This window comes from Hypomesus transpacificus, chromosome 15, assembly GCF_021917145.1.
Source record: "Hypomesus transpacificus isolate Combined female chromosome 15, fHypTra1, whole genome shotgun sequence".
Lineage (NCBI taxonomy): Eukaryota > Metazoa > Chordata > Actinopteri > Osmeriformes > Osmeridae > Hypomesus > Hypomesus transpacificus.
The window spans coordinates 10384275-10401216 of record NC_061074.1 but is presented as its reverse complement, the minus strand read 5'-3'; the positions used below and the strand labels follow the sequence as shown (position 1 = coordinate 10401216).

Below are 16942 nucleotides of genomic sequence, written 5' to 3'. Positions count from 1 at the left end.
CAAGGCTTTATGAGTCCCTCCAATCCACGTTTACAATCCTCTTATATCATGCCTAACTGAATATGGATTAGGGCCGGGTGTAACGCCTACGTTTTACCCACGGGTCACTTTGAACGGACTTTGATTGAATGGGCGTAGGTGATCCTGACCTGGCATAATAGATATTGTCTTTGTATTTTGTAGAATAATTTATTAATTCCGAAGAAATCCGACAGCTTTATGGGAAATGTTCCTGCCTTTTTTAATAAGTGAAACTCTTTTTTTGATCCGTTGAGGCTCAGGAAGATGATTTGCTCCAAGATAATGAGAAGACGAAGGTACATAATGCTAAACTGTTTTAGTAACGCTAGACTACTTTGATAAAATTAAAGCAACTTTTAAAATTTGAGACATGTTAGACATGTTACCTGCATTTGTAATGTACGTGCGTGGTGTGAGTTTGTAAACCCCTCAAGAGGTGCGAACAGCAGGGTCTAAGTAGCTCTCCAGGGTGCTGAAACGGTTTCCCTTCGAGACAGACAGATCGGAGATCCAGCCTCGCCCTTTACACAACAGGAATATGTTGTGTCTTTTCATCGGCTGTGAAATTTCACAAGAACTCACAGTTCGACTATAAAGATGACAGGAAAGATTAGGTGATCAAGAACTACTGGAAATACATGAGGTTTTGCCGTATTGGACCACTTACATGTCCTGCAGGCCCTGAAACGCTATGGTAAGTTATGACTGGTTCTTATTCACCCATTGATGAGTAGCCTACTTCTTTTATTGCAAAAAGTTTGTTATCAAACAATCTCAAACTATTACATTTTACTTTTTTGCAGGCTTACTTTGCAGGCGTCTTCAGATTGATTGATGATGCTTTGATGTAACCTCCAAATTCCCCAATAAGGATATTTTTGAAAAACAATGCAACATATTCCTCTACATTTTGGAGGTGTGCTGTGGGAGTTATCCAGCTATCCCTGTGGTCCCATATACAAAAGCAGACACAGCCTAGCGACTCTGCCGTTTTATAATTTCCTGCTATGGGTCCTACTCGGGGTTTTGACATTCCCATGCTGTGTCCAGTGCTTGATATTCAAAGTAGGAGTCCTCGGGCCTTGGAACTGCGACCCCGTCTTTTCCAAGGCCTTGCCCGCTGTTGCTGCCAAACTTGCAGTGGGCAGGATAAACGAGGACTTCAGCTTAGATTTGGGTTGCAAATTGGACTTTGTGATCCTGCAAGAGCCGTGCGAAACTTCAAAAGCGTTGACAACATTTGTTTACTATGAGAAAACGGTTGATGCATTCGTGGGACCCACAAACCCCGGCTACTGTGACGCAGCATCGCTTTTGTGCAAAAACTGGGATAAAGGATTATTTTCTTGGGCTTGTATTAACTATGAGTTGGACCGGATGAAGGGCTACCCTACATTCAGCAGGACTTTACCTTCTCCCACCCGTGTGCTGTTCACCGTGTTAAAGTATTTCAGCTGGGCTAACATTGGCATTGTCTCATCCAATGAGGATATATGGATGGACACAGCTAGTAAAGTTGCCAACGCTCTTAGGAATCGGGGACTACCTGTTGGCATAGTGACTTCAATGGGAATAAATGAAACGGAAATTGAGAACACACTGGGGAGTATTCAGGCGGCAGGGGACATCAAAGGTAAGACAGATGACATCAACTCATGAATTTGCAGTTTGTTAACAATATAGACTGCATTCTTTAGTCAAAACTACCATAATAGAGATTGACCAATTATAGAAAGGATAGGCTTTTAGACACAATAACCATGTGACAAAGTAGGCTTGTTGTCAAACCTTCAGACACTAGTTGCGCAGCTCTCATCCCAATTACGTACATCAGGTAATACCCTGCTACCTGATTACGTCCACAGAAGCCAATTTGTTCCAGAACACTCTCTGCCACATGGCTGAAGTGAATTAAAGAGCTTGTTTATGTGTTCTTTATAGGTACTGCTAATCAGTCCACAAATTGTGTCAGAGGTCTTAAGGGGTCCTAAAGGTGGATTAGAAGTAGAAGCTGGGTAACACAAAGATCATGGGAACCCGAAGTTAGAATCTTTTATTCTTTTAAATTCCAAAGTAATTAGGGAACCCTCCCCCATGTCCACTTAATATCAATGCTACTTCAAAAGCTACTTACTGGACTGAACTGGTCTTCCAGGTGTTCAATGTCTCCCTCCTTTTCTTCCAGTCATCATCATGTGCATGCACTCCGCTCTGAATGGTGGCGAACAGCAGGTTAACTTCTTGTTGAAGGCCAACAAAATGGGACTGACCAGGGGTCGCTACGTATTTGTGCCCTACGATACTCTTCTCTACAGCCTCCCCTACAACAACATCTCCTACTTTCCACTCGTAAACAACAGCAAACTGCAGGAGGCCTACGATGCTGTCCTTACCATCACCGTGGCGTCGGACACTATGTCCTTCAACGAGGCGTTTAACATGGCCAAGAGGACTGAGGAACTCACAATTTATGTTGAGCCTGAGCAGGTGAGGGCGTCCACGTTGTGTTGTTGGTGCTGTACATGACTGTTATGTCCAGTTGTATTGGATGTAACGGCATTACTGTAGGACTGCCCAACCGGATGTTACATACCTAATATAATAATAATAATAATAATAACAAGATTTTGTTTATATAGCACATTTCATGCAAGAATTGCAGTTCAAGGTGCTTTACATTAAATCAATAAAAGCAATAATACAAGTAATAAAAGTATAAAACCCTTCTGAGATCAAATAAGTAAAGTGCTTTGGTAAAAAGATTCAAACTGTCTTTTGAAAATCTCTAGCAGATTTGCTTCCCTAATATTGATGGGTAATGTGTTCCATAGTTTTGGGGCAAGTTGACAAAGGCCACATCATCAATTTTCTAATGACTGTTTCTGGTGACCTCTAATAGGCCTGCATGTGATGATCGCAGTGTTCTAGCTGGTGTGTAGTTAGTAAGAGAGTTAGCAATGTAGCTAGGTCCTTGTCCATTTAAAGCTTTGCATGTGAGGAGAACGACCTTAAAGTCAATTCTGAAAGTAACAAGAACCCAGTGTAGCTAGGACAGGACTGATGTGTTCTCTGCTTTTAGTTTTGGTTAATAATCTAGCTGTAGAGCTTTGAATGAGCTGTAGTCTTTCAGTGGTTTTCTTGGGAAGACCAGCAAAAAGTGCTTAAAAACAAAATAATTACAAAATAAAGAAATTTCTTGTTTTGGCTTCTCCCATACAGTATAATGTATGTCTCAACATATTTAGATTGGCCTTTCTCTGTAACACAGGTCAACCCCCTGTTTGGGACCATATACAATGGAATTTACCTGCTGGCCAAAGCCATCCACAATGCCAGGAGAGCTGGCCAGTGGCTCTCAGGAACCAACCTGGCCTACTTCACCCGAAACATGACCTACAACGGCTTCAACCAGAAGATCATCATAGATACTGAGGGTGAAGGCCAGACCAACTACGTCATCCTGGACTCAAATGGGTGGGGCGGTAGGCTGTATCGCACCTACCTGGTCGACCTGAGCACAGATATGGTCCGGTTTGCGGGCAAGTCCATTCACTTCCCAGGGGGTTCCCCTCCTGCCTCCGACTCCAGCTGTTGGTTCACCCCAGATGCCATCTGCAGTGGAGGTAGAAGACTTTAGGGGTTTTTAGTTCAGACTTCCTTAAATATGTCAACTGTAACTATTCGGGTTGTGTTATTATTAATGGGCATCTATCAGCTCATTTTAGCAGCTCATTTTTACAGCTCAGTGATATGGTTGTCAAGAATCCACTTTGATATGGTATACTCTCCAGTTTTCTGTTGCCTCAACTTTGACCCAAACCATATTTGGTAAACATTTTTCCCAACTCACAGGAGTGGATGTCACCTACGTCATAGTGGTGTTTGCAATCATAGCTTTTCTGGCTGTTGGTGCACTTGGAGTGAGTCTGATTGTAAGGTAAATACTTTACAGTTACATGTCTATGTTGTGGTCTAAGAGATCTAGTTGGTTGGTCTCTTTGTGGTCTGGTCTGACATGCATTCCAACTGGCAGGAGGAGGATTGAGCAGATCCAGTTGGTCAAAGGACCCAATAGGATCCTTCTGACATTGGAGGATCTCACATTCATAAATCCTCAACTTAGCAAGAGGGTAGGTGTCCTAAATGTATTACCTGACCCACTAAAAATAACATGAAACATGAAATGTTCATGACTGCGTTACTAAATCATTTCTGTGGTGCCTCTCAGAAAATAACCTTGGAAGATCTTAGTGAATCGAAGAGTGCTATGGACGAAAAGAGCACAAGGTCTATAGACCCATCCCACTCCGTTAACAGCTTGCAAACAGAAACTCACGAGTCCACCAATGTGGCCATCTACGAAGTAGGCAAAACACTGCAGAGGAACATTACACACATTCTTATCCAATAAATATATTCATCCAATTACTGAATAATGTCTAAGATTCAGTGTTGAAGTGTATAAATACAATATTTTCACTTCACATAGGGAGACTGGGTGTGGCTGAAGAAGTTTGATCAGGGGCATTTCAAAGAGGTCAAGCAAAGCACCACAAAGATCTTCTCAAAGGTACAGAGAAAAGCCACCATCACTACGGGACTGGGATATGTTGTGGTCGTTTTTGCAGACAATCAATCGTTTTAAGCTGAAGTCGGGTGAAGTATAGAGTTAATGTTTATTTGATGTAGGTCTAAACATAACAACGTTACCAACATAACATCATCAGCACACAAACATAAGACAATAACACAAAGACAATTCCATACAGCTCCATCTAGCATTCTAGAATGGAACCGGGAGAATCCAGCCCACCAGCACTACTCAGCTGATGGCCCTGAACCCCCCCAGAACATTCTTCAACAGACCATTTTATAGATACGACAGTTCTCAAAAGCCATTGGTCCATCCTACAGACATGAAGCTATACCAAATCTCTTCTGTATTGGTTAAATCCTTAGAACAATACAGTTGAATCCACATTTTCTTCAAACCAACTGTCTCTTCCCCCCAGGTGACAAGAACCCTTTCAGGTCACCCAGACTTTATGTCTCTTAGACTTCATGTCTCCTAGTTAGGTGTTATAAAACTACAGGTGGCATCTCTACCAAATGGAGTTGAATTAACATACATTGTATCAAGCTTCTTATCCAACTGTAAACTTCTAAAACACATTCATTGTACATATAGGCCCACTTTCACAGATACTAAAGGTTTGCTAGTTTGTGTTTTACCATGTAATATTTTAGGATCTGGTCCAACTATAGTGAGGTTCAGCTGGATTTTCTTCAATAATTAAAACAAACACATACCAAGAATATACACATACTGTACCAGGGAGATTTCTTAAAGCCGGTTCTTTTTGGTTTGTTTGATTTGCACAGATGAAGGACCTGCGGAATGAAAACGTAAACCTATTCCTGGGCTTCTTCTCCGATGGTGATATTTTTGCTGTGGTGACGGAGCACTGTTCCCGAGGCAGTCTGCAGGACCTGCTGAAGAACGATGATGTCAAGCTCGACTGGATGTTCAAGTCTTCGCTGTTGCTGGACCTGATTAAGGTAGGCTGTGGGGTCAGGTCAGGATCAGGCCAATGGAAATCAGTTTTGGTGCATGTCATGTTTTACACGCTTGACTCAATAAATAATTTGTTTGATTTGGTTGATCTCTCAGGGTATGAAGTACCTGCATCACAGAGAATTCCCTCATGGTCGACTGAAGTCTCGTAACTGTGTAGTAGATGGGCGTTTTGTCCTGAAGATCACAGACTATGGCTTCAACGAGCTGCTAGAATCCCAGAAAGCCCCCCAAATTATATCCCCACCTGAAGGTAATGTCTTTGACAAAGCATAATATCAAGTCACATTTATTGAGCTTTAACCTATGCTCAGTGATTTCAGAATGTGTGCCAAAACAAATATACACCCTGTCAATGTTAAGAATGTGTCAAAAGTATTCTAGTTCAATGTGTTGGGTCCTGATTTACAATGTGATCCTTTAACAATAATAATACTGTTATTTGTCTCCAAGAGATGTTTTGGACAGCTCCAGAGTTCCTCCGGGACCCAGAGAACGCTAGAAAGGGGACTTATAAAGGAGACGTGTACAGCTTCGCCATCATACTCCAGGAGGTGGTGGTGAGAGGATCCCCATACTGCATGCTGGGATTGACTCCTGAGGGTGTGTATTGACAACTGTGTATGAGTCAAACCACACCAATAACGTTTTAGATAGAAATAAAAAAACAGATTCTTCAAACGCTTTACCTCCATTTGATCAAAAGAATGCAACGACTACGTTTGTTTCCATGGCGATAGATAATGTCATTCTGGGAGGTGGAATAGGGGAAAACGCACAAATGCCGTTCCGCAAAACATAACTTGCTGACAAATATAGCCCATGCTTTTGAAGCGCCTTCAGAGTTTCTCTTTGTTTCTCCCCTCCGTCCATCAGAGATCATTAGGAAGGTGAAAAAGCCCCCTCCGATGTGCAGGCCCACGGTGGCCCCAGACCAGGCCCCGCTGGAGTGCATCCAGCTGATGAAGCAGTGCTGGGGGGAGCAGCCTGACCGCAGACCAGCCTTCGACGAGATCTTTGACCAGGTCAGCCCCTGAATCTGCGTAGCAGAAAATATATTGGCTATATGTTGTATACTGTACATGGAATTATCCTATTTGAAATATGTCGTATGCAATTCCAATTGAAACCAAAATGTTCCAGTGCTATTTTGTGCTTATAGAATAATCTGACTGAATGAAAAACATGCTCAGTAAGTGTATAGGCTATGCCCAGCCTCCTTGATGCTCAAGTTATCTGTGAGGAAAGATTATTTTTTTGCCATGGGCTGTATACAGTGGAAACAATGGAACTTCTCATTTCTTTCTCAGAACTCCTTCCATCGAGTTGGAAACACATAGGAATTCAAGTTCTGTCTTGACCCAACCACTGACTGACGTGTTCAGTATGAGAGCTGTGCTCTAGCTGTGTTTGTTATGGTTCCACAGTTCAAACTGATCAACAAGGGGAAGAAGACCAACATCATTGACTCTATGCTGCGCATGCTAGAGCAGTACTCCTCTAACCTGGAGGACCTGATCAGGGAGAGGACCGAGGAGCTGGAGGTGGAGAAGCAGAGGACTGAGAAGCTGCTGTCTGAGATGCTCCCTCCGTGAGTCAGGCCTCACACGCACACACACACACACCAACACATACACACACACCTACACATACACACACACACACCTACATACGCATACACACAAGCACTCACTCTCAAACACATGCACACACACATACACTGTGTGTGATATCACGGTCCTCAACGTGTCATCCATGTGGCAGTTCTGTGGCAGAGGCGTTGAAGACAGGAGCCACGGTGGAGCCCGAGTACTTCGACCAGGTCACCATCTACTTCAGCGACATTGTGGGCTTCACCACCATCTCATCCCTCAGCGACCCCATCGAGGTGGTGGACCTGCTCAATGACCTCTACACGCTGTTCGACGCTGTGCTTAGCAACCATGATGTCTACAAGGTCAGTTAACGACTGGTCAGCTAGCTGAAGGTTAGCTCGCCAGGGGTGGCTACAACGCAATGCGCCAGTCAGAGGTAGTTTTTTCCACAGTTTGAAAGTGACCAGTTGAATGTTAACTTGAAACAAGATACTGGCCATCGAGACGACATGAGAGATAATTTAATCAGTTACTGATCAATATTCTCCGGGCAATCAGTCTTCACAGACTAGTGTAGATGTCAGAATAGCACCTATAGTGCTGCAGTCAGTTGATCAAGTGTATTGTTACATCTAGTTGTGCACAACTAGATGTAACTAGTAGAACACAGCAGGAGCAGGTGTACTGCAGAGGGGTCTAATGTTGTCTTCTGACAGGTGGAGACCATTGGAGATGCCTACATGGTGGCATCAGGTCTGCCAAAGAGGAATGGCAACAAGCATGCAGCGGAGATAGCCAACATGTCCCTGAATATCCTCAGCTCTGTGGGCACCTTTCAGATGCGACACATGCCCAATGTACCCGTCAGGATACGCATAGGGATACACTCAGGTGAGGTTGGCATCGTTTTGGCATGAGAGTCATGTCGATAACTTCTGGAAGGCCTGGAAGTTGTTGGACAGTGTTGATAGTTACAGTAAGTTGGATGGTTACAGTGTTGTTGTGGCTTGTGTGTGTGTATACTGTGTCCCCCTGTGTGTCTGTGTGTGTGTGTGTGTGTGTGTGTTTGTGTGTCCATGCATGTATTCATTTGTGTGTGTGTGTGTGTGCAGGGTCATGCGTTGCCGGGGTGGTTGGTCTCACCATGCCTCGCTATTGCCTTTTTGGAGACACAGTCAACACCGCCTCTCGAATGGAATCCACTGGGCTGCGTGAGTTTACTATTTCTGCTGTTCTGTGCGGCACCATGCTGTATTATTCTGTATTCTACTGCACTATGCTGTAGCTGTGAGAGCTATTTTCCTCCCCCTCAGCTTATAGAATCCATGTGAACATGACCACTGTGAAGATCCTTCACTCCCTGAATGAGGGATACAAGATAGATGTCAGGGGCAAGACAGAACTGAAGGTAAGGACTTTAGATTTTCCTTTTATTTATGATCCTTCATAGATTTATTTACTTTAGTCATTTGAAAGATGGAAATTGTGAAAATAATAATTCCCATAAAATTGACAACCGGATATATGAACTTTTTCTTTCAGGGTAAAGGCATTGAGGAGACGTACTGGCTAGTTGGGAAATCAAACTTCACAAAGCCTTTGCCAAAGCCTCCAGAAATCAAACCAGGGTATGTGACTTATTCTCAAGATGTTTAGGGTCTAACGTGAGTTACGTTCATTCCCTTTCGGAATCTTTGTTAAATTTTGTTTCTGACAATTTATTTCCTGCCGGAGAAAAAACTGTGTTGAAACGAAAGCGTGGGACAATCAGAATCCTTTGAGTGATGCTGCTTGACAGTAGTGTCCTGTGTATGTCTGCTATAGGGAAGACAATCATGGACTGAACCCAGACGACATAGCCGAGTACAAGAGAAAGAAAGCTGAGAAAAAAAGCATGGCGCTCTCATGATTGAGGAGGTAGCCACCCGTGTGACATATGTGGTGTTGTAATGGAAAGCTTGTCACCATGTGGTTGCAACTTTGGCTTGATGTTGTTTTGTGGCTTTGTGTACGTGAATCTGAGGGAACATCGGAGTCTTCTCTATCCTTGTCCTCTATAAACTTTTGAAAAAATATATAAATGTCCTTTCTTGGGTGGCGCTTTGTTTTGCTTTGTCTTCCCAACACTCTTTGGCATTCTTGTTTGACATATACTTTGTTTTCTTAGAGTTTGTTGTTGTCTTCTTCTTCTCAGTGTAACGTGGTGTTTAATATTGATACTTGTATTTTTTTAAGGGACAACTGGCAAGCGATGGTGACAGAAGAGATCAAGTCCATATTTCGAAAGGCCAACAGGGAAGTGGACAAGCCTAAAATCTGAGTGGAAGAAGAAGAGTCTGAGAGTGAAAGATAGATAGAGAAGAGAGGGAGTCAAATTAAAAAGAAGAAGAGGACACATCGTTAGGCAGAAGGAGGGATGAGGGCCGACTGACAGGAAGGAAGAACAGAGGGCATGGGCCAGTCTGCTCACCTCAGCTTACATGGGACTCCTTTAATAGGATTGCCTGTTCTCTGGCTAATCTGCTTGTGTCCAGCGTAGCAGAAAGGGAGAGTACTAATGAAATGAAAGTTGCTGTATTACTGGTGCGCAACAGGGGAACGTGTCTATCTTCTTAACAGTGAATGCTCCTCTCTGCCATCATTGGCCACTAAGTGGCCTCGCAACGGGAGCCCCCCCCACCCCCCCCACCCCTCCCGACGATTCACCTCCTGTACCATAGCTTTATTTTTACAATAGAATTGTTACAATCAGTCCCTGTTTGGTTCCCTGCTAGATGTGGTTACAATATATAAGGGTAAATAGATTTATTTAAGGGTAGCACTTCAAAATTGAGTATGACCTTGTCAGAATAACACCTGCTTAATTAACAATACTCCTGAAAACACAAGGGTAAGAAGCAGTTTGTTTCCTCTGAACAGTGCGTTCCTACATGTAATGTTATTGTGTTAAAATGGCATGTATCATGATAGTTTGTTTAAATGTTTCTGTAAGCTGTGTGAATGCATTCTAAACCTTCATTTAAAAAAGATGTTATGACACATCATTCATTGACGCCAGGATCATGTTACTGTAAATATTGCGGATATAGTGAAGGACCTGTCAATGCCTACTTTGACTAATGGCAATGGCAGGTACACAGGAAGGGCAGCGTGTGACCCAGCATTGTCGCCGCTCCTTGTTGCTGCCTTCATTGACAAGAGCTCCACCTCTTGTCAGATTTGAGACATTGCTTGTGCAAGAGAACTGAACGAACTTCATCTGTCTTTGAAAGACTAGGCCTACCTTAATAATATGCTACGATAGAAAATATTATCAGAGCAAGAAATAGATTTAAGAACAAAACAATTCAAGCAATAATACTGCTCAGTATATATTTGTGGATAATTGGAGAAATAACTCTCTCATGTAAATTCAAGCACATTATTTGATGTTTGTATATATTTCATACAGATCTAGATAGACTGTAAGGACTTTACTGTACATACTGTAAAACATTGTCCAGATTAATTATATGTTCTTATTTGTCTTGGATGTTTATAAAATACAATGTAAATATGGCATATTTAATTAAATAAATCATGGATTTGTAATACTGTCCTTGTCCTTTTTGTGGAGCACAAATTACTGCAACTAAAGAGAACTAATTGTTTTAATTGAATACCTGGAATACGAACTACATTCCCATTTGATTATCCTACTCTGCCAGTGGAAGGCGCCAACGATCCCCTTCTGCCCTTTATTTTTCCAGACTGTGTCAAAAGGTGCTGTGCTTCAACGTGTGTCTTTTGGAGTCAGTTAAGAATGATCCCTTAGCCCTGCCTCACCATGTGAAACCTGTGCTCCAGATTCCAACATCACAGTTAGCACACTATTTAAGTAGGATATCCAAGCACAAGGGAAAGTTTCTTGGGCATCCAAGCACTGGGGTGAACCAACTGCAAAGTTACAGTTAGGGGATGTGACATGATTGGCGTGAGACAAAAGCCCTTGGTCTAATCATCACATTCCAGTCCAGACGTGAAATACTTCCCCTCAAGTCAAATGGAAAGATTGTTGTCATGGGCCTCATTGAGCTCCCCATGGTATAGAATAAGACTGAGAAAAAAGTAATCCTTGTACATCTAGGACATGGCCTAACAGCCAAATTACAAAGTTGTTTCTTTTTATTGAAAAAAGGGAAACATATAATTTTGCTTAACAGATTTGTGGCAAATACAGATACAAAATAGTTAAAAAAGGTTTCACAGAATTGTTGGCAAATTGAGCAACATAACTTTGTCAAACTTTCATTGACATGCTTGACTGAAACAGAGAAATATTTCAGTGCATGTGAGATGCAAAAACAGTGGAAGCCTGAAAAAGAACACCATTTTGTGCAGAAATGTTATTTTCTTCAAACATTTAAATATTATCTATGCACACATGCACTAGCCAAAAAACAAATCTAAAACAAATAAAATGCATAAACAAAAATGAAATGCTTAACTCGAGACCATTCTTAGTTATAAGCATGTTGTTTGTTTTGCCATAAATACTGCAGATTCAGTGGCAATTTTCTTGATATTGGGGTATTTGTTAGATCAAAAAAGCATTTCATTCAAACTTAAATACACCTGTTCCCTAACAGTAGACAATGATATTCAATTCCAAAATTACCTATTAGAATGTTTCTGTGCTACTGAAGTAATAGTCATTGTCACACCTTAATACACACACACTCTTTCCTGACACGTTTGAAAACTGTAACATCAAGAACTAACCACTGCAAAGAATTACATTACTTAAAGCTCGTCCCGCATCTTGTCGCCTTTGGGCCGCACCAGTCTGCCAATGTAGAGGATGGAGTTAGTCTTGTTGTCCTTCACCAGGAAGATAAATGGGTGGTCGGCATAAAACAGCTTAGGGTTCCTCAGCTTTTCAGAGCCAAAGATTTTGGTGTCAAAGGGGTTTCCCTCCGTGTCCAGCTCCAGGGCAGAGGCATGGAACACATTGGAGAGATAGAGGTCTTTCTTTCCAGAAATGTTGGACAAATCGGCTTTGGCCTTGTCCACAGCTTCCGTCAGACCAAGCTCACCAAGGTGTTTCTAGAAAGTAGAAGAATCTCTTCAAATGTATCGTAATGTCTACTGGTGACCGGGCTCAGAGAAACGCTATTAGCGCGGCACTACTGGTGGAAGTCTTCGTGCCATTCAGTCTATCAGTGACAATGTTCAGTATCAAAACCTACAGCTTTGATCTGACTGGTGTCTTACCTGAAGGTTATGGCTAACGTCCACACTGACTTTGGGCAAGGAGACAGCCACTGCCCTCTCCTCCATCTTGCTCATCCAGGTCTCCACCTGCTGCTTGCTCAGTAGCTTCTCCAGTCTCTCCAGGGGCTCCAGGTGATAGGGCATGATGAGCACCATGCTAGACTGCTTCTGGCCCAGGGGCATGTTCAGTACATACAGCCTGTTCACAGTGTCGTCATAGAATTTATACAAACCTGTCAAGAGCAAAAAAGATCACCCGACGATTAGATAAGCTTGCATTTGGCTAGGTTTGATGAATTTGTAAAAAGAGCCTACCGGTGCGGTGCATCATGGGAATGGAGACTGTGAAGGAGCGAGTCACCAGGAAGCCACGGTTGTCCACCATCTTGTGATGGAACATCTCTTCCCAGTGAGCTGTAGAGACAGAACAGTAATGTGTTCACTTCCTGAACACACCAGACCTTCCATACCATTTACCACCTAGTAACTAACAGTGTCGGGAAAGTTCACTTTATACACAAACTAGTTCAGTTCATAGTTCACAAATTTGAAAATGAACTAGTTCAGTTCATTGTCCATAATAAAATGCTGAACTAAGTTCACAGCTCCAAAAAATTGAGTTAAAAAGACTAGTTCAGTAATTTGTTTCCAATATGTTGCGAGCTATAATTTGTTATTATTATTTCCACAGTCCATATAGAACCACAGCCGGTGCGGCGGTGCAACACTGGTGGCTGCCGTTGCCAGATTAAAATCTACCTGTCTGCAATACTGCTCTCGGCCTCTACGCAACTTCGGCGCTCTCACACTCGAGATACAGGAACCCTGGATACAGGACTGTTAACGGTGTGTTTTTCGCCTGGAAGTCTAGTAATCTGGCACCTTATATAAAAAGAGTGAACATGCCGTTCACAGAGACCAGAATGAACGCATTCACAGTATCGTCCATCAGGCAGTAATACAGTACGTTCAGTTCACGTTCTTTCAAGTTCAGTTCATGAATTTTCGTTCAATAAACGCGTTCAGACAACACTGGTAACTAACTACCTCTACTCTCAACACAAAACATGACAAGTTGTTGACAAATAATGTCTTGCGAGTACTGAACTCTACATACGCTTAAAGAACATAGCATTAACGATCGTGGCTCCATCTGTGTTCTTCACTTCTTTGGTGATCTCCGGTAGCTTGCCGTTCGTCGACTTTGCTGCCCACTCATTGATGGAGTTTACTGCACTCCTCTTGTCCCGGAGATTGATCTTTGAGTGGTCATAGTTGTAGTACTTCTTGCTGTTCTTCACAAAGTCGTCATCAAAGGACACCGAGCTGGGGCCGTAAATGCGGTTGTTGATCTTCCAGGTTATGTTGCGCATCTTGGCGTCGCTAACCTCGGTCAGCAGCTCCGACAGGCCAGAGTGAAGACTCTCATCGTTGATGGAGTCTGCGCTTAGGACAGTCTTGGCCTGGGATGCGGTAGAGGACTTGCCTCCGAGAGCCACCATGCCCAAGGAGGACGCCGCCACCACTGGTGAGATGAGAATGTTCTCCATGACTTTCTCCTTGGCCATGTTGTGGTAAAGGCTGAAGGCCAGATCAGCACTGTTGTCAGCCAGCTTGGTAGCATAGCTGCTCAGCTTCTTATCTTCGCCAGTGGCCGCCAGGGCCAGCACGCTCAGAGCTATGAGGTTCCTTAACCACATTCTTTCTGTCTCCAAGAGAAGCTATCGAAGCCTGAAAGAAGAAAGGGTCATAAGTTGGATGTTAATGACGGTGGCCATATACTATGCATTGGTATCACAACCTGGATGCGTTTGTTGGCCAACCAGGCAAGACACAACGATGTTTTAACTGCTGAATAGGTATGCATTTGATCTACATTGTCACTGTGAACTCTGTCAGTTGATGATGGAACTGTTGCAGAAAAAGTAAGGCAGTGTTGGTGGAGTTGTGGCGGCCATATTTGCTGCCACGTCGACAGCAGCTGAAGTTCTCTTGTGCTGCTGACAGTCTCTCAACTCTGGGCTGACGGTGGGGGAGCAGGGGGCGTGAGCATGAGCTGGGGGAGTGGGGGCGGGGGGGCAGTAATTTGATACCTCCCTCTGTTGCTGTCCACATGTAGTAGAAGCATCTAGGACGATGTATTATTTTGAATTCCATCTGCCTGCCTTTGATAGCTAAATAGACTTCTGTATTTACTAAAAGTAGGCTATGAATAATTATACTGAATTGAGGCACAATACTTAGGCATTCCTTTTTGTATTTGTTATAATGTAATGCCATGCATAGGCAAACATACTTTGAGCTACCCAAGGCTAGTCAAGGATATTTAGCAAGGATATTTAGGATGAGCATCACCCTGCCAATGTGGACAAATTAGGCATACAATTTTAGCACCAGAATACACCTATCAAGTAGAAGTTCAATTGGACCACGCTTGTTGTTACATGTTTGTAAGACTGCTTTTCTATCCCAACAGCCACAAGATAAACACTGGCAACTCTGCTCAGTCTTGTGGTATTATAACTTTGCATCATTTTATATACATCGTATACCTTCAATTGTTTTCATAGTGATGTCTGCGATTTTCATTCTGAAAGACAAGAGGTGCATAACGTAATCTCCATAGAGCAGGTAGTAAAACATAAAATCACTCATACGGAGAAACTATGCAAAGGTTTCAGTTCTTAAAGTTAAATAAGCTTCATCTGCCCTTGCTGCAAGGGCCATTGGAAAAGTTTCACATCAAATCATTTTTGGTTGAGTTTCACAGTTCATCAGCATTGTGCATCTGTTGGTTAGAGCCTTCATTGGAGGGGAAAACATTATCCAATCAGCTTTGCCACAGTGGACCAGAATCAACTTCCAGAGAATAAAAGTAATTTCAGATCCTCCACCCATTCCCGAAGTTGTCAATGGAAACTGATTCAATCAAAAGTCGATTGTGTTTGAATTAAGCCCAGCTATTTACAACAATTTTGTCCTTGATCAAATACTTTTCAAAACAACGGAATTCATTATGTTCTTTTTGGTTCTCTCTTGAATTTACTGTAACCATTAATACAATAACGTAGTGGCATGCATCAGCACGCATCAATGTTATTATGAAAGACAGCTGTGATTGCACAACTTAAGTAACTCAGAAAACAGAGTACACTTTAAATCTCTTTTGTATATTTATAATAACTGGTATGCACAATATAAACAATGTATCATAAAAGTACTGCAGAATCTTTTTTCAGTCATGATGTCTTGTTGCAAATTGTGAGACAGCATGCCACTAATAAATATACCTTTACTTGTTGAGAGAAAAAAACATGCTTTTTTCCCCTCTCAATTCCTTCACAAAACAAAGAATCATTATCCTTACCTTGCACAGATAAACTGGATTTCTCCACTTACGTTTGTTGTCTTGAACACTAGTATAGCAGACTGCAACACCCCTATATACCCTGGAAAAGAAACTTCTGGAATATGGGCCTGCACTATTTAAATGAGTTCCTTGTTTTTCTCTCTGGAAGTTAGACCTACTCTCACAGTAAAGGCAGCTGGAACAGCACACTGCTGCTAGGTCCTAGTGCTCCTCTACGGTCTGACTCAATCTAATTCAAAACTTTAATCATAAATCATTTCACATGCTTAAGGATTTGTATCAAATGTATCATATTTATTAGTTTAAATGTTATGATATGTTTAGAAAAGACCACTCTAGCTAGCCATTATATTTGATTTGAGCTAAATGTTTGCTAACTGTACATGTCTGGAAAATGCGACATTAGATTTAGGAATGATAATAGGTTATTGGCAGTCACAAAAGACACATCTTTGGCGTCATGTTTTGAAGGGGAAGTGGAGGTTATAGAGTTTTTGAACTGTAGTTGAAGACATGTTGCAGCTAGACCTCTTCATCACCTCTTCCCCCCCACACCCATACTGCCACGTCCTCTCTTGTCGGAGAAGCTGATTGTAGGGTAGATCAGGATGGGGGAGGAGGGGAAGTTAACTACAGGGCCGAGCCTGGTGGTTCAGACTAGTTGTCAGTCCAACTCTGTCGTGAAAAGACCCTCCCAGGTTCCCACAACGCAACAGTGGCAGGGTTTGCATCATTTCGTCTGATGCACTGTTGAAGGGGTCGAAACGTAATACTTTGACGCAAACATGTTATTTGTTACTTTTGGCACAATGCCGTCTGTAAAGAGAAGCGTATGCAACCTCTTGTTATGGTAGCAATGGCCTTCTTTATTGTGCTCTCACAGTAGCCTTTGAAGTCAATTAAGTTGTCCATAACTTAAGTCTGAGACACAAATTCAAGAAAATCGATTTCATATATATGATCATTTAGCATCATAATCTAGTATCACATTGATCTATGAGCAGTGCTTGTGAGAGGGTCTGTATTTACGAGCTTTCTGGGACACCATTTTTCAGTTGTCCTGCCCCCATTCTGCCGCCCTGTCGTAAACTGCTCTCACAAGACGAGACGGACCTTTTGTTAATTACC

At 42.5% G+C, this 16942-nt stretch overlaps 2 protein-coding genes across 4 annotated transcripts; one reads left to right on the top strand and one right to left on the bottom strand.

The window, feature by feature from the left end:
* The first annotated feature begins 909 nt into the window (after positions 1–909).
* Positions 910–9666, top strand: gucy2f (guanylate cyclase 2F, retinal). Its single transcript, XM_047035937.1, has 18 exons — positions 910–1654; positions 2207–2508; positions 3290–3644; positions 3874–3958; positions 4055–4151; positions 4250–4384; positions 4511–4591; positions 5404–5580; positions 5693–5849; positions 6050–6199; positions 6473–6621; positions 7024–7187; positions 7361–7553; positions 7908–8082; positions 8304–8402; positions 8505–8599; positions 8734–8819; positions 9427–9666. Exons 1-18 carry the CDS (start codon positions 910–912, stop codon positions 9509–9511), a joined length of 3330 nt encoding a protein of 1109 aa, XP_046891893.1. The 3' UTR covers positions 9512–9666.
* A 1671-nt stretch (positions 9667–11337) lies between these two features.
* Positions 11338–15972, bottom strand: serpinh1b (serpin peptidase inhibitor, clade H (heat shock protein 47), member 1b). 3 transcript variants are annotated; one of them, XM_047036213.1, is made up of 6 exons: positions 15812–15972; positions 14997–15034; positions 13562–14175; positions 12760–12858; positions 12445–12677; positions 11338–12276 (listed from the first exon to the last, which is right to left on the bottom strand). In XM_047036213.1, exons 3-6 carry the CDS (start codon positions 14142–14144, stop codon positions 11974–11976), a joined length of 1218 nt encoding a protein of 405 aa, XP_046892169.1. In that variant the 5' UTR covers positions 14145–14175; positions 14997–15034; positions 15812–15972; the 3' UTR covers positions 11338–11973. The 3 variants fall into 3 exon arrangements, with proteins under 3 accessions (XP_046892169.1, XP_046892171.1, XP_046892170.1); XM_047036215.1 differs by having other exon boundaries at positions 15844–15863; XM_047036214.1 differs by lacking the exon at positions 14997–15034 and having other exon boundaries at positions 15812–15932.
* Between the last annotated feature and the right edge of the window lie 970 nt (positions 15973–16942).

Coding starts and splice junctions, on each gene's coding strand:
- gucy2f (XM_047035937.1), top strand. CDS start 910: ATGCAACATATTCCTCTACATTTTGGAGGTGTGCTGTGGGAGTTATCC. Junction 2,509..3,289: donor TTTATGTTGAGCCTGAGCAG/GTGAGGGCGTCC, acceptor TCTGTAACACAG/GTCAACCCCCTGTTTGGGAC. Junction 6,200..6,472: donor GCTGGGATTGACTCCTGAGG/GTGTGTATTGAC, acceptor TCCGTCCATCAG/AGATCATTAGGAAGGTGAAA.
- serpinh1b (XM_047036213.1), bottom strand. CDS start 14,144: ATGTGGTTAAGGAACCTCATAGCTCTGAGCGTGCTGGCCCTGGCGGCC. Junction 12,859..13,561: donor TAATGCTATGTTCTTTAAGC/GTATGTAGAGTT, acceptor CTGTCTCTACAG/CTCACTGGGAAGAGATGTTC. Junction 12,678..12,759: donor TCCCATGATGCACCGCACCG/GTAGGCTCTTTT, acceptor TGCTCTTGACAG/GTTTGTATAAATTCTATGAC.